Source organism: Onychostruthus taczanowskii, unplaced genomic scaffold, assembly GCF_017590055.1.
Source record: "Onychostruthus taczanowskii isolate IOZ18803 unplaced genomic scaffold, ASM1759005v1 scaffold356, whole genome shotgun sequence".
Lineage (NCBI taxonomy): Eukaryota > Metazoa > Chordata > Aves > Passeriformes > Passeridae > Onychostruthus > Onychostruthus taczanowskii.
This window is the reverse complement of record NW_024500972.1, coordinates 15,782-31,475: the sequence shown is the minus strand read 5'-3', so window position 1 is coordinate 31,475 and position 15,694 is coordinate 15,782. Positions and strand designations below refer to the sequence as shown.

The window sequence follows — 15,694 nt, the reverse complement described above, 5'->3', positions numbered from 1 at the left end:
CCCAGGGACACCCCCCGGGCCCGCGGGGACAGCCCCAGGGATCATGGGGACACACCCGGGGACAGCCCAGGGACATGGGGACACAGCCAGGGACAGCCCCAGGGACACGGGGACAGCACGAGGGACATGGGGACAGCCCCGGGGATCACGGGGACAGCCCCGGGGATCATGGGGACACACCCGGGGACATGGGGACACACACGGGGACAGCCCAGGGACACCCCCCGGGCCCGCGGGGACAGCCCCAGGGATCATGGGGACACACCCGGGGACATGGGGACACACACGGGGACAGCCCCAGGGACATGGGGACACACCCGGGGACATGGGGACACACACGGGGACAGCCCAGGGACACCCCCCGGGCCCGCGGGGACAGCCCCAGGGATCATGGGGACACACACGGGGACAGCCCCAGGGACATGGGGACACACCCGGGGACATGGGGACACACACGGGGACAGCCCAGGGACACCCCCCGGGCCCGCGGGGACGGCCAGGGACACGGGGACAGCACGAGGGACATGGGGACAGCCCCGGGGATCACGGGGACAGCCCCAGGGATCACGGGGACACACCCAGGGACAGCCCCAGGGACACGGGGACAGCACCAGGGACATGGGGACACACCCGGGGACACGGGGACAGCACCAGGGACATGGGGACAGCCCCGGGGATCACGGGGACAGCCCCAGGGACACGGGGACAGCCCCGGGGATCATGGGGACACACCCGGGGACACGGGGACAGCACCAGGGACATGGGGACAGCCCCGGGGATCACGGGGACAGCCCCAGGGACACGGGGACAGCCCCGGGGATCATGGGGACACACCCGGGGACACGGGGACAGCACCAGGGACATGGGGACAGCCCCGGGGATCACGGGGACAGCCCCGGGGATCATGGGGACACACCCGGGGACAGCCCAGGGACATGGGGACACACCCAGGGACACGGGAACAGCCCCGGGCATCATGGGGACACACCCAAGGACACCTTGGGGACACCCAGGGGACGGCTCAAGGACATGGGGACAGCACAGGGACACTGTCAGGGACAGCCCAGGGACATGGGGACACACCCAGGGACACGGGAACAGCCCCGGGCATCATGGGGACACACCCAAGGACACCTTGGGGACACCCAGGGGACGGCTCAAGGACATGGGGACAGCACAGGGACACTGTCAGGGACAGGCCAGGGACATGGGGACAGCCAACTCAGGGACACCCCTGGGATCACAGGGACATCCTCAGGGATGTGGGGACACCTTTGGGGACACACTCGGCCACATGGGGACATTTGCATCTGGGGACAGCCCAAGGGCAGGGGACACCCTGGGGACACCCTGGGGACAGTCCAGGGACAGCCCAAGGGCATGGGGACAACTCTGGGGACACCTTGGGGACACCTCAAGTTCACGGGGACACCCCTGATACAGCCCAGGGGCACCCAGGGACATCCTGGGGACACTCTCGGGGACCCCTCAGGGACACTTGGGGACACGCCAGGGACACCCAGGGATTTGGGGACAATCGTGGGGACACACATGGGCCACACCGTGTCCCCGTGTGTCACCTCTGTGTCACCCATGTCCTACGTGTCCTTGTGGTCCCCGTGTCTCTCTGTCCCCCATGTCCCCAATGTCCCTCATGTCTGTCTGTGTGTCCCCAATGTCCCTGTATCCCTGATGTCCCTGTGTCCCCCTCGATGTCCCTGTGTGTCCCCAATGTCCCCTGGCTGTCCCCAGTGTGTGTCCCCACATCTCTGCGTGTCCCTGTGTGTCCCCATACCCCTCTGTGTCCCCAACGTCCCCGTGTCCCCTGGCTGTCCCCATGTCCCGTTCTGTCCCTGTGTCCCTGTGTGACCCTGCAGCCCCATGTCCCTGTGTGTCCCCGTGTGTCCCCGTGTCCCTGCTGTCCTCAGGTGCCCCTCACCTGCCGATGATGCTCTTTATCTGTGAGTCCCCATGTCCCTGTGTGTCCCCATGTCCCTGTGTGTATCCATGTCCCTGTGTGTCCCTGTGTCCCCATACCCCTGTGTGTCCCCGTGTCCCCGTGTCTCCACTGTCCCCATGGGTCCCTCACCGGCCGATGATGCTCTTGATCTGCGAGTCCCCATGTCCCCGTGTCCCTGTCTGTCCCTGTACCCCTATATCCCCGTGTCCCCTCTCTGTCCCCGTGTCCCCGTGTGTCCCCGCTGTCCCCATGTCCCCGTGTGTCCCCGTGTCCCCGTGTCCCCACTGTCCCCGTGTGTCCCTCACCTGACGATGATGCTCTTGATGTGCGAGTCCCCGTATGCTCTTGATCTGCGAGTCCCCATGTCCCCATTTCCCCATGTGTCCCCATGTGTCCCTGTGTCCCCGTGTGTCCCTGTGTGTCCCCGCTGCCCCCGTGTGTTCCTCACCTGCCAATGATGCTCTTGATCTGCGAGTCCCTGTATCCCCGTGTGTCCCCCTGTCCCTGTGTGTCCCCCTGTCCCTGTGTGTCCCTGTGTCCCCATACCCCTGTGTGTCCCGGTGTCCCTGGTGTCCTCACTGTCCCTGTGTGTCCCTCACCTTTCGATGACGTTCTTGATCTGTGAGTCCCTGTGTGTCCCTGGCCCTGTGTGTGTCCCCATGTCCCCATGTCCCCAGTGTCCCTGCTGTCCCTCACCTGCTGATGATGCTCTTGATCTGTTGAGTCCCCATGTCCCTGTGTGTCCCCATGTCCCTGTCTGTCCCCATGTCCCCATGGTCCCTGTGTTTCCCCGTGTCCCTGTGTGTCCCTGTGTCCCCGCTGTCCCCGTGTGTTCCTCACCTGCCGATGACGCTCTTCATCTGTGTGTCCCCATACCCCTGTCTGTCCCCATGTCCCTGTGTGTCCCCAGTGTCCCTGTGGCCATGTGTGTCCCCGTGTGTCCCTCGCCTTCCAATGATGCCCTGTACCCCTATATCCCCGTGTCCCCTCTCTGTCCCCGTGTCCCCGTGTGTCCCCGCTGTCCCCATGTCCCCGTGTGTCCCCGTGTCCCCGTGTCCCCACTGTCCCCGTGTGTCCCTCACCTGACGATGATGCTCTTGATGTGCGAGTCCCCGTATCCCTGTGTGTCCCCATGTCCCTGTGTGTCCCCATGTCCCCAATGTCCCTGTCTGTCCCCAATGTCCCCAGTGTCCCCACGTCCCTGTGTGTCCCCGTGTCCCCGTGTGTCCCTGTGTCCCTGTGTGTCCCGGTGTCCCTGGTGTCCTCACTGTCCCTGTGTGTCCCTCACCTTTCGATGACGTTCTTGATCTGTGAGTCCCTGTGTGTCCCTGGCCCTGTGTGTGTCCCCATGTCCCCATGTCCCCAGTGTCCCTGCTGTCCCTCACCTGCTGATGATGCTCTTGATCTGTTGAGTCCCCATGTCCCTGTGTGTCCCCATGTCCCTGTGTGTCCCCGTGTCCCCATGTTCCTGTGTGTCTCCGTGTCCCCATGTCCCTGTGTGTCTCCGTGTCCCCGCTGTCCCTGCTGTCCCCATGTGTTCCTCACCTGCCGATGACGTTCTTCATCTGTGTGTCCCCATACCCCTGTCTGTCCCCATGTCCCTGTGTGTCCCCAGTGTCCCTGTGGCCATGTGTGTCCCCGTGTGTTCCTCACCTGTCAATGATGCTCTTGATCTGCGAGTCCCCATGTCCCCATTTCCCCATGTGTCCCCATGTGTCCCTGTGTCCCCGTGTGTCCCTGTGTGTCCCCGCTGCCCCCGTGTGTTCCTCACCTGCCAATGATGCTCTTGATCTGCGAGTCCCTGTATCCCCGTGTCCCTGTGTGTCCCCGTGTCTCTGTGTGTCCCCGTGTCCCCGTGTCCCCGCTGTCCCCGTGTGTCCCTCACCTGCCGATGATGCTCTTGATCTGCGAGTCCTTCTCCTGCTGCTGCTGCCGGAGCCGTTTCTCGCTGAGCTCCAGGCGCTGCTGGTACTGCAGGAGGATGCGGCTGGTCTGCTCCTCCTGCGTCACCAGGCGCCGCTCGTACTCCTCCAGCTTGCGGTTGGACATGTGCAGCCGCTCCTTCAGCGAGTGGATCTCCTCCTCGTACTCCTTCACCTGCCAAAGGGACACTGCAGGGCTCCTGCCACACCTGGGAACGCCTACGCCCTGCTATGGGCACACCTGGGCACACCTGGGCACACCTGGGAACCCCTACACCCTGCTATGGGCACACCTGGGAACCCCTACACCCTGCTATGGGCACACCTGACACACCTGGGAACCCCTACACAATGCTATGGACACACCTGGGTACACCTGGGAACCCCTACACCATGCTATGGGCACACCTGACACACCTGGGTACAGCTACGGGCACACCTGTCACACCTGTCACACCTGTCACCCCTGGGAGCTCCCTACACCACCCCTGTCCCTGTGCAGCCGCTCCTTCAGCGAGTGGATCTCCTCCTCGTACTCCTTCACCTGCCAAAGGGACACTGCAGGGCTCCTGCCACACCTGGGAACGCCTACGCCCTGCTATGGACACACCTGGGTACACCTGGGAACCCCTACACCCTGCTATGGGCACACCTGGGAACCCCTACACCCTGCTATGGGCACACCTGGGAACCCCTACACCCTGCTATGGGCACACCTGGGTACACCTGGGAACCCCTAAACCCTGCTACAGGCACACCTGGGAACCCCTACACCCTGCTATGGGCACACCTGGCACACCTGGGCACAGCTGGGCACAGCTACGGGCACACCTGTCACACCTGTCACACCTGTCACCCCTGGGAGCTCCCTACACCACCCCTGTCCCTGTGCAGCCGCTCCTTCAGCGAGTGGATCTCCTCCTCGTACTCGTCACCTGCCAAAGGGACACTGCAGGGCGCCTGACACACCTGGGCACACTTGGGAACCCCTACACCCTGCTATGGGCACACCTGGGAACCCCTACACCCTGCTATGGGCACACCTGACACACCTGGGAACCCCTACACAATGCTATGGACACACCTGGGTACACCTGGGAACCCCTACACCATGCTATGGGCACACCTGACACACCTGGGTACAGCTACGGGCACACCTGTCACACCTGTCACACCTGTCACCCCTGGGAGCTCCCTACACCACCCCTGTCCCTGTGCAGCCGCTCCTTCAGCGAGTGGATCTCCTCCTCGTACTCCTTCACCTGCCAAAGGGACACTGCAGGGCTCCTGCCACACCTGGGAACGCCTACGCCCTGCTACGGGCACACCTGGGCACACCTGGGCACACCTGGGAACCCCTACACCCTGCTATGGGCACACCTGACACACCTGGGAACCCCTACACAATGCTATGGACACACCTGGGTACACCTGGGAACCCCTACACCATGCTATGGGCACACCTGACACACCTGGGTACAGCTACGGGCACACCTGTCACACCTGTCACACCTGTCACCCCTGGGAGCTCCCTACACCACCCCTGTCCCTGTGCAGCCGCTCCTTCAGCGAGTGGATCTCCTCCTCGTACTCGTCACCTGCCAAAGGGACACTGCAGGGCGCCTGACACACCTGGGCACACTTGGGAACCCCTACACCCTGCTATGGGCACACCTGGTACACCTGGGAACCCCTACACCCTGCTGTGGGCACACCTGGGCACAGCTATGGGCACACCTGGGAACCCCTACACCCTGCTGTGGGCACACCTGGGCACAGCTATGGGCACACCTGGGAACCCCTACACCCTGCTGTGGGCACACCTGGGCACAGCTATGGGCACCCCCGTCACACCTACACCACCCCTGTCCCTGTGCAGCCGCTCCTTCAGCGAGTGGATCTCCTCCTCGTACTCGTCACCTGCCAAAGGGACACTGCAGGGCGCCTGACACACCTGGGCACACTTGGGAACCCCTACACCCTGCTATGGGCACACCTGGTACACCTGGGAACCCCTACACCCTGCTGTGGGCACACCTGGGCACAGCTATGGGCACCCCCGTCACACCTACACCACCCCTGTCCCTGTGCAGCCGCTCCTTCAGCGAGTGGATCTCCTCCTCGTACTCCTTCACCTGCCAAAGGGACACTGCAGGGCTCCTGCCACACCTGGGAACGCCTACGGCCTGCTATGGGCACACCTGGACACACCTGGGAACCCCTACACCCCGCTACAGGCACACCTAGCACACCTGGGCACACCTGGGAACCCCTACACCCTGCTATGGACACACCTGGGTACACCTGGGAACCCCTACGCCCTGCTATGGGCACACCTGGCACACCTGGGTACAGCTACGGGCACACCTGTCACACCTGTCACCCCCCTGTCCCTGTGCAGCCGCTCCTTCAGCGAGTGGATCTCCTCCTCGTACTCCTTCACCTGCCAAAGGGAAACTGCAGGGCTCCTGCCACACCTGGGCACACCTGGGCACACCTGGGAACCCCTACACCCCTCTACGGGCACACCTAGCACACCTGGGCACACCAACGGTACCTGGCGACACCTGGGGACAGCTACAGCACCTGGGAAAGCTGGGGACACCTGGTGCACCTGGGGACACCTGACACACCTGGATCTCCTCCTCGTACTCCTCCACCTGCCACAGGGGACACCTGGGCACACCCGGATCCCTGCACACCTGGGCACACTTGGATTGCTGCACACCTGGGCACAATTGGATCGCTGCACATCTGGATCCCTGCACACCTGGATTTCTGCACACCTGGGCACACCTGAATCCCCTCACACCTGGATCCCTGCACACCTGGATCCAGGGACACTGGGGGTCCATAGGACCTGGATCCCTGCACACCTGGATCTGGATACCAGAATATCTGCACACCTGGATCCCTGCACACCTGAACATCTGCACACCTGAGCTCCACCAGCATCATTCGCCAAATCCTTGCACACCTGAGCACACCTGAACCACTCACATCTGAACCACTCACACCTGAACACACCTAAGTACACCTGTACCACTGACACCTGGGCACACCTGAGCACACCTGTGCCAGCCACACCTGTACCACTCACACCTGTGTCACTCACACCTGTGTCACTCACACCTGTGTCCCTCACACCTGCCCTACCCGGTCCAGCCGGCTCTCGTCCATGGACTTGGAGTACTCCTTGAGCTTGTACCCCTCACACCTGGATCCCTGCACACCTGTGTCACTCACAGACACCTGGGCACACCTGAGGACACCTGTACCAGTCACACCTGTGCCACTCACACCTGTGCCACTCACACCTGTGTCCCTCACACCTGCCCTACCCGGTCCAGCCGGCTCTCGTCCATGGACTTGGAGTACTCCTTGAGCTTGTACCCCTCACACCTGGGTACACATGGGCACACCTGGGCACACCTGTACCACTCACACCTGTGTCACTCACACCTGTACCAGTCACACCTGTGTCACTCACACCTGTACCAGTCACACCTGTGTCCCTCACACCTGTGTCCCTCACACCTGCCCTACCCGGTCCAGCCGGCTCTCGTCCATGGACTTGGAGTACTCCTTGAGCTTGTACCCCTCACACCTGGATCCCTGCACACCTGGGCACAACTGGGCACACCTGATCACACCTGTACCAGTCACACCTGTGTCACTCACACCTGTGCCAGTCACACCTGTGTCACTCACACCTGTGTCACTCACAGACACCTGGGCACACCTGTACCAGTCACACCTGTGTCCCTCACACCTGTGTCACTCACACCTGAGCACATCTGTGTCGCTCACACACACCTGTGTCCCTCACACCTGTACCAGTCACACCTGTGTCACTCACACCTGTGCCAGTCACACCTGTGTCCCTCACACCTGCCCTACCCGGTCCAGCCGGCTCTCGTCCATGGACTTGGAGTACTCCTTGAGCTTGTACTCCTCGCGCTCGATGTGCGCGCTCTCGATGTCGGCCGACAGGTGCGGCATGTTGGACACCCAGGCCACCGTGCGCTCGGACGCCGGCAGCACCGGGTTCAGCGTGGACGGCGTCTGCGACGCCTGCGGGGACACCGGGGACACGGGGGGACATGGGGACAGCGAGGGGACATGGGGACACGGGGACAGGGAGGGGACACGGGGACAGTGGGGACACGGGGACAGTGAGGGAACAAGGGGACAGGGAGGGGACATGGGGACACGGGGATAGGGAGGGAACATGGGGACAGTGGGGACATGGGGACAGGGAGGGGACAAGGGGAGAGGGAGGCGACATGGGGACAGGGAGGGAACAAGGGGACATGTGGATAGGGAGGGGACATGGGAACAGGGAGGGGACACAGGGACACGGGGACAGTGAGGGGACAGCATAGGGACAGTAAGGGGATACGGGGACAGTGAGTGGACATGGGGACAGTAGGGACACAGGGACAACGAGGGGACATGGGGATAGTGACGGGACATGGGGCACAATTGGATCGCTGGTGGGCACACCTGTACCAGTACACGGGGACAGTGAGGGGACAGCATAGGGACAGTAAGGGGATACGGGGACAGTGAGTGGACATGGGGACAGTAGGGACACAGGGACAACGAGGGGACATGGGGATAGGGACGGGACATGGGGACAGCATGAGCATGGGGACACGGGAACAGGGAGGGGACACGGGGACAGTGAGGGGACAGCATGGGAACACAGGGACAATGGGGACAGTGAGGGGACAGAGGGACACGGGGACAGCGTGAGGACATGGGGACAGCATGGGGACACAGCAACAGTGAGTGGACAGCGTGGGGACATGGGGACAGTGGGGACACAGGGACACGGGGACAGTGGGGGACATGGGGACAGTTAGGGACAGCATGGGGACACAGGGATAGTGAGGGGACACGGGGACAGCATGGGAGCATGGGGACAGCGAGGGGACACAGGGATATCAGGGGAATACGGGGATATGGAACAGATGGGGGACACAGCGACCACGGGGATAAAGGGGGACATCGGGGACATCGGGGGGACATTGGGGACATGGGGACATAGGGGACACAAGGATGTGGGGACACATGGGGACATGGGGACGGGGGGACAGGAGGACATGGGGGGACACAGGGGGACACAAAGATGAGTTTGGTTCCCCCTTCGCCACCCTGTCCCCAGCGTGTCCCTCTGCCCCTATGTACCCCAATGTCCCCAATGTCCCCACGTCCCCACACCCAATGTCCCCATGTCCCAGTGTCCCCCAGCTCCCATATCCCCAATGTCCCCAATGTTCCCAATGTCCCCATGTCAGCACACCCAATGTCCCCATGTCCCAGCGTCCCCATGTCCCACACATCCCTCAGTGTCCCCAATGTCCCCTACAATTCCCAATGTCCCCATACCCCCACCCCCCCAATGTCCCCCACACCCCCCAGTGTCCCCCATGTCTCCATATCCTTGGAATATGGGGTATGGGATATGGGGATATGGGATATGGGATATGGGATATGGGGATATGGGATATGGGATGTGGGATATGGGATATGGGATATGGGATATGGGATGGGATATGGGATATGGGATATGGGATGGGATATGGGATATGGAATATGGGGTATGGGATATGGGATATGGGATATGGGATATGGGATATGGGATGGGATATGGGATGGGATATGGGATATGGGATGGGATATGGTGACGGATGGAGGGGACCATGGGATTGGGGCCGGGGGATGGAGGGGTGGGGGATGTGGGATGCGGAACACACACGGGTGAGGGCAGTGGGACACGGACCCGGATCCGCCTCTGGAATCCTTGTCCCGCTGCTGTCCCTGTCCCGCCCCGGCCTGAAGGCTCCCGTTCCCATCCCAAACATTCCCATCCCAAATGTTCCCATCCCAAACGTTCCTGCCCCATCCCAAATGTTCCCATCCCATCCTGGCCTGTCCCATCTCTATCCCTTCCTTCATTCTGATCCCAATCCCACTTTCATGCCCACCCCAACCCCAATCCCAATCCCAATTGCCATCCTGATCCCAAGTCAAAATTCCCAAACCCCAATTCCCAAACCCCAAACCCCAAATTCCCAAATTCCCAAATCTCAACCTCCAAATCCCAAACTCCAAATCCCAAAACCCAAACCCCAAACCCCAAATCCCAAACTCCAAACCCCAAATCCCCCAAACCCCAATTCCCAAATCCCCCAAACTCCAAACCCCAAATCCCCCAAACCCCAATTCCCAAATTCCCCAAACTCCAAACCCCAAATCCCAAACTCCAAACCCCAAATCCCCCAAACCCCAATTCCCAAATCCCCCAAATCCCAAACCCCAAATCCCAAACCCACAAATCCCAAACCCCAGACCCCAGATCCCAAACCCCAGACTCCAAATCCCCCCAAATCCCAAATCCCAAATCCCCCAAAATCCCAAACCCCATTCCCAATTCCCGCCCCTCACCTGTTGAGCCCCCGGACCATGTAGGACTGGAGATCCACGGAGCTGCGGGGACAGGGACAGGTGAGACCCAGGTGACACCACCAGGTGAGACCCTGGGACACCTGGGACAGGTGGGGACAAGGGGGGACACCAGGGGCGAGAGGTGGGGACATCAGAGGGACACTGGGGCAGGACAGGTGACACCCCCAGGTGACACCTGGGACAGGTGGGGACACCCAGGGGGACACAGGGGGGCACAGGTGAGACCCTCAGGTGAGACCTGGGGGCACCAAGGGAACATGGAGGGGACAGGTGACACCTCCAGGTGAGACCCTGGGACACCTGGGACAGGTGGGGACATGGGGGGACACCAGGGCAGGACAGGTGACACCCCAGGGACACCTGGGAACGGTGGGGACACCAGAGGACACCGGGGGGGGACAGGAGACCCTCAGGTGAGACCTCAGGCAACGACAGGTGACACTGGGGGTCACAGGTGGGACATGAGGGTCCCGCAGGTATTTGGGGGTCACCATGAGGACATTGGGGGGGGGGGTGAAGGGGGGCATGGGGGGGGGGGGTGACAGGTGGGCGTGGCCACCCCAGGTGAGGCCAGGTGAGACAGGGGACACCTTGGCCACATGACCAGCCAAGATGGGGGGGGGAGCCACCCCAGGTGAGACTGAGGGCCACCAGGTGAGGCCAGGTGAGACAGAGGGGACACCTTGGGCACACAACAGGACACGATGGGGGGGGTGAGGCCCCAGGTGAGGGCCGCAGGTGAGACCTTGGCCACAGAAGGGGACACCAGGAGGGGCTGACAGGTTGGTGGGGCCATGCCAGGTGAGGCCAGGTGAGACCTTGGCCACACAAGGGGACACAACAGGGGGTGACAGGTGGGTGGGGCCACTCCAGGTGAGACAGGGACACACCTTAGCCACAGAAGAGGACACCAGGAGGGGCTAACAGGTGGGCGGGTCCACACCAGGTGAGACAGGGGGACACCTTGGCCACACAAGGGGACACGACAGGGGGTGACAGGTGGGTGGGGCTACTCCAGGTGAGACCAATGGCCACCAGGTGAGGCCAGGTGAGACAGGGGGACACCTTGGCCACAGAAGAGGACACCAGGAGGGGCTGACAGGTGGGTGGGGTGACCCAGGTGAGACAGGGACACACCTTAGCCACAGAAGCAGACACGAGGGGCGCGGCGGGCGGGCGGGCGGGCAGGTGCGCTCACCTGTTGAGGTCGCGCACGAGGTAGGGCTGCAGGTCGGCCGAGGGCCCGCGCAGCACCAGCCCCTTGGGCGGCAGCCGCTCGCCCTGGCTGGGCTGGCGCTGCAGGTGAGGGTTGCGCAGCGCCACGCTGATGTCCGTCAGCAGCCGCGGCAGCGGGCCCAGCTTCAGCAGCGCCTCCTGCGGACAGGTGAGCGCACCTGAGTGCACCTGAGCGCGCCTGGGAGCACCTGGGGACACCTGAGTGCACCTGAGGACACCTGAGTGGGCCTGGGAACACCTGAACACACGTGGGACCTCATCTGGAGCAACCCCATTGATTTCCCAATGCCTACAATGGGGCCCAGCTTCAGCAGCGCCTCCTGCAGACAGGTGAGTGCACCTGAGTGCACCTGGGAACACATGGGGACACCTGAGTGCACCTGAACACATCTGAGTGCACCTGGGAACACCCCAAATGCCTGCAATGGGGCCCAGCTTCAGCAGCGCCTCATGCAGACAGGTGAGCGTACCTGAGTGCACCTGAGCGCGCCTGGGAACACCTGAGCACATCTGAGTGCAACTGAGTGCACCTGGGAGCACCTGAGTGCACCTGGGAGCACCTGAGCACACCTGAGCACACCTGAGTGCAACTGAGTGCACCTGGGAGCACCTGAGAGCACCTGAGCACACCTGAGCAAACCTGAGTGCAACTGAGTGCACCTGGGAGCACCTGAGAGCACCTGAGCACACCTGAGTGCAACTGGGCACACCTGAGCACACCTAGGAACACCTGGGAGCACCTGGGACCTCCCACTGGCTGCACACAGGGAGACCCCAAAGACTGTGACAGGGCCCAGCTTCAGCAGCGCCTCCTGCAGGGGCACCCCGCACACCTGGGCACACCTGGGCACACCTGGGGAGCTCACCCACGCAGGTGGGACCCCTGGGACCTCACCTGGGGGGACCCCAGGGATCTCCCATGATGGGACAGCTGCGGAGGCTGGGGGGGTCACCCTGCCCATGACCGCCCCCAGGTGAGGCCGTGCCCGCACAGGTGAGGCTGTGGGTGCACAGGTGAGGCCGTGCCCGCACAGGTGAGGCCGTGCCTGCACAGGTGAGGTTCTCACTGCACAGGTGAGGCTGTGCCCGCACAGGTGAGGCTGTGGCTGCACGGGTGAGGTTCTCACCACACAGGTGAGGCTGTGGCTGCACAGGTGAGGCTGTGGGTGCACAGGTGAGGCTGTGGCCGCACAGGTGAGATTGTCACCACACAGGTGAGGCTGTGGCCGCACAGGTGAGGGGCTGACAGGTGCGGTACCTTGCTGAGCTGGCTCATGACCTCCCAGAGCAGCTCCGCAGGATGTCCATCCCTATCACCACCCCCCAGGTGAGGCTGTGCCCGCACAGGTGAGACTGTCACTACACAGGTGAGGCTGTGGGTGCACAGGTGTGGTTCTCACTGCACAGGTGAGGCTGTGGCTGCACAGGTGAGGCTATGGCTGCACAGGTGAGGTTCTCCCTGCACAGGTGAGGCTGTGGCTGCACAGGTGAGGCTATGGCTGCACAGGTGAGGTTCTCCCTGCACAGGTGAGGCTGTGGCTGCACAGGTGAGGCTATGGCTGCACAGGTGAGGTTCTCCCTGCACAGGTGAGGCTGTGGCTGCACAGGTGAGGCTATGGCTGCACAGGTGAGGTTCTCCCTGCACAGGTGAGGCTGTGGCTGCACAGGTGAGGCTATGGCTGCACAGGTGAGGTTCTCCCTGCACAGGTGAGGCTGTGGCTGCACAGGTGAGGCTATGGCTGCACAGGTGAGGTTCTCCCTGCACAGGTGAGGCTGTGGCTGCACAGGTGAGGCTATGGCTGCACAGGTGAGGTTCTCCCTGCACAGGTGAGGCTGTGGCTGCACAGGTGAGGCTATGGCTGCACAGGTGAGGTTCTCCCTGCACAGGTGAGGCTGTGGCCGCACAGGTGAGGGGCTGACAGGTGCGGTTCCTTGCTGAGCTGGCTCATGACCTCCCAGAGCAGCGCGTGCAGCGTGGACAGCTCGCGGCCCAGGTCGATGTAGCCCTCGAAGCTGGTGCTGTTGGTCAGCGTGTCCAGGTTGGAGATCTCGTACAGGAACTGCTGCATGCTGGCCCACTCCAGCTCCAGGAACTCGTTCATGAACGCCATGTACTCCTCCTTGCTCCCGAACCTGGCACAGGGCCACAGGTGAGGGCGGGGCCGGCAGGTGGACGGGGACACCCCCAGCAGGTGAGGGCAGGGCCACCAGGTGGGTGGGGACACCCCCAACAAGTGAGGGTGGGGGAGCCAGGTGGGCAGAGACACCCCTAGAAGGTGAGGGCGGGGCCACCAGGTGGGCAGGAAGACCTCCTGACAGGTGAGGGTGGGGACAGCAGCTGAGTGGGAACATCCCCAAAAAGTGAGGGTGGGGCTGGCAGGTGGGCAGGGACACCCCCAGAAGGTGAGGATGAGGCTGACAGGTGGACTTCAGCAGGTGAGGGTGGGGTGGGCAGGTGGGTGAGAACACACCCAGCAGGTGAGGGTGGGGTCAACAGGTAGGCGGGGACACTCCAAGCAGGTAAGGGAAGCCAGGTGGGCGGGAACATCCCCGGGCAGGTGAGGGCGGGGCCGGCAGGTGGGCCCCAGCAGGTGAAGGGTGTTCCCAGTGTGAGGGGTAGGGTGGGAGGTGGCAGGTGAGGGGGGGGAAGGGTGGGAAGTGGGGGTTGTCCATCATCCATCATCATCTGTTGTCATCCGTTGTCAGCCATAGTCATCATCATCATCCATCATGCACCATCATCCATCTTCATCCTTCATACATCATCCATCATCATCCATCTGTTGTCATCCATTGTCAGCCATTGCCATCATCAGCATTGTAATCATCATCATCATCATCCTTCACCCACTCTCATCCATCCATCATCATCCTTCATCCATCATCATCATCATCATCACCATCCATCCATCATCATCTCAGCCATCATCCACCCTCATCATTCTTCATCCATCATCATCCATCCATCATCCATTGTCATCCTCCATCATCCATCCATCATCATCTGTTGTCATCCATTGTCAGCCACTGCCATCATCAGCATCATCCATCCATCATCATCCTTCATCCATCATCCATCATCCATCATCCATCCATCCATCCATCCATCATCCATTGTCATCCTCCATCATCCATCCATCATCATCTGTTGTCATCCATTGTCAGCCCCTGCCATCATCAGCATCATCCATCCATCATCATCCTTCATCCATCATCCATCATCCATCATCCATCCATCCATCCATCCATCATCCATTGTCATCCTCCATCATCCATCCATCATCATCTGTTGTCATCCATTGTCAGCCCCTGCCATCATCAGCATCATCCATCCATCATCATCCTTCATCCATCATCATCATCATCATCATCATCATCTTCCATCATCATGCATGCCTTATCATCCTTCATCTTCCATCATCCATCCTTCAACCTCCGCCATCCATCCATCATCATCCTTCATCCATCATCCATCATCCATCCATCATCCATCCATCCTTCCATCCATCATCCATCCATCCTTCCATCCATCATCCATCCATCCTTCCATCCATCATCCATCCATCCTTCCATCCATCATCCATCCATCCTTCCATCCATCATCCATCCATCCTTCCATCCATCATCCATCCATCCTTCCATCCATCATCCATCCATCCTTCCATCCATCATCCATCCATCCTTCCATCCATCATCCATCCATCCTTCCATCCATCATCCATCCATCCTTCCATCCATCATCCATCCATCCTTCCATCCATCATCCATCCATCCTTCCATCCATCATCCATCCATCCTTCCATCCATCATCCATCCATCCTTCCATCCATCATCCATCCATCCTTCCATCCATCATCCATCCATCCTTCCATCCATCATCCATCCATCCTTCCATCCATCATCCATCCATCCTTCCATCCATCATCCATCCATCCTTCCATCCATCATCCATCCATCCTTCCATCCATCATCCATCCATCCTTCCATCCATCATCCATCCATCCTTCCATCCATCATCCATCCATCCTTCCATCCATCATCCATCCATCCTTCCATCCATCATCCATCCATCCTTCCATCCATCATCCATCCATCCTTCCAT

At 61.3% G+C, this 15,694-nt stretch overlaps 1 protein-coding gene across 1 annotated transcript in view; it reads right to left on the bottom strand.

Moving 5' to 3' along the window:
• SYNGAP1 (synaptic Ras GTPase activating protein 1) overlaps nt 1-15,694 on the bottom strand; it is a 31,719-nt gene that overhangs the window by 3,393 nt on the left and 12,632 nt on the right. The window contains exons 9-14 of the mRNA XM_041411386.1: nt 13,524-13,725; nt 11,555-11,730; nt 10,336-10,377; nt 8,352-8,388; nt 7,783-7,956; nt 3,846-4,057 (exon numbers count right to left, since the gene is read on the bottom strand). Of these exons, the coding sequence (XP_041267320.1) occupies nt 3,846-4,057; nt 7,783-7,956; nt 8,352-8,388; nt 10,336-10,377; nt 11,555-11,730; nt 13,524-13,725 (843 nt within the window). The remainder of the gene's footprint in view (nt 1-3,845; nt 4,058-7,782; nt 7,957-8,351; nt 8,389-10,335; nt 10,378-11,554; nt 11,731-13,523; nt 13,726-15,694) is intronic.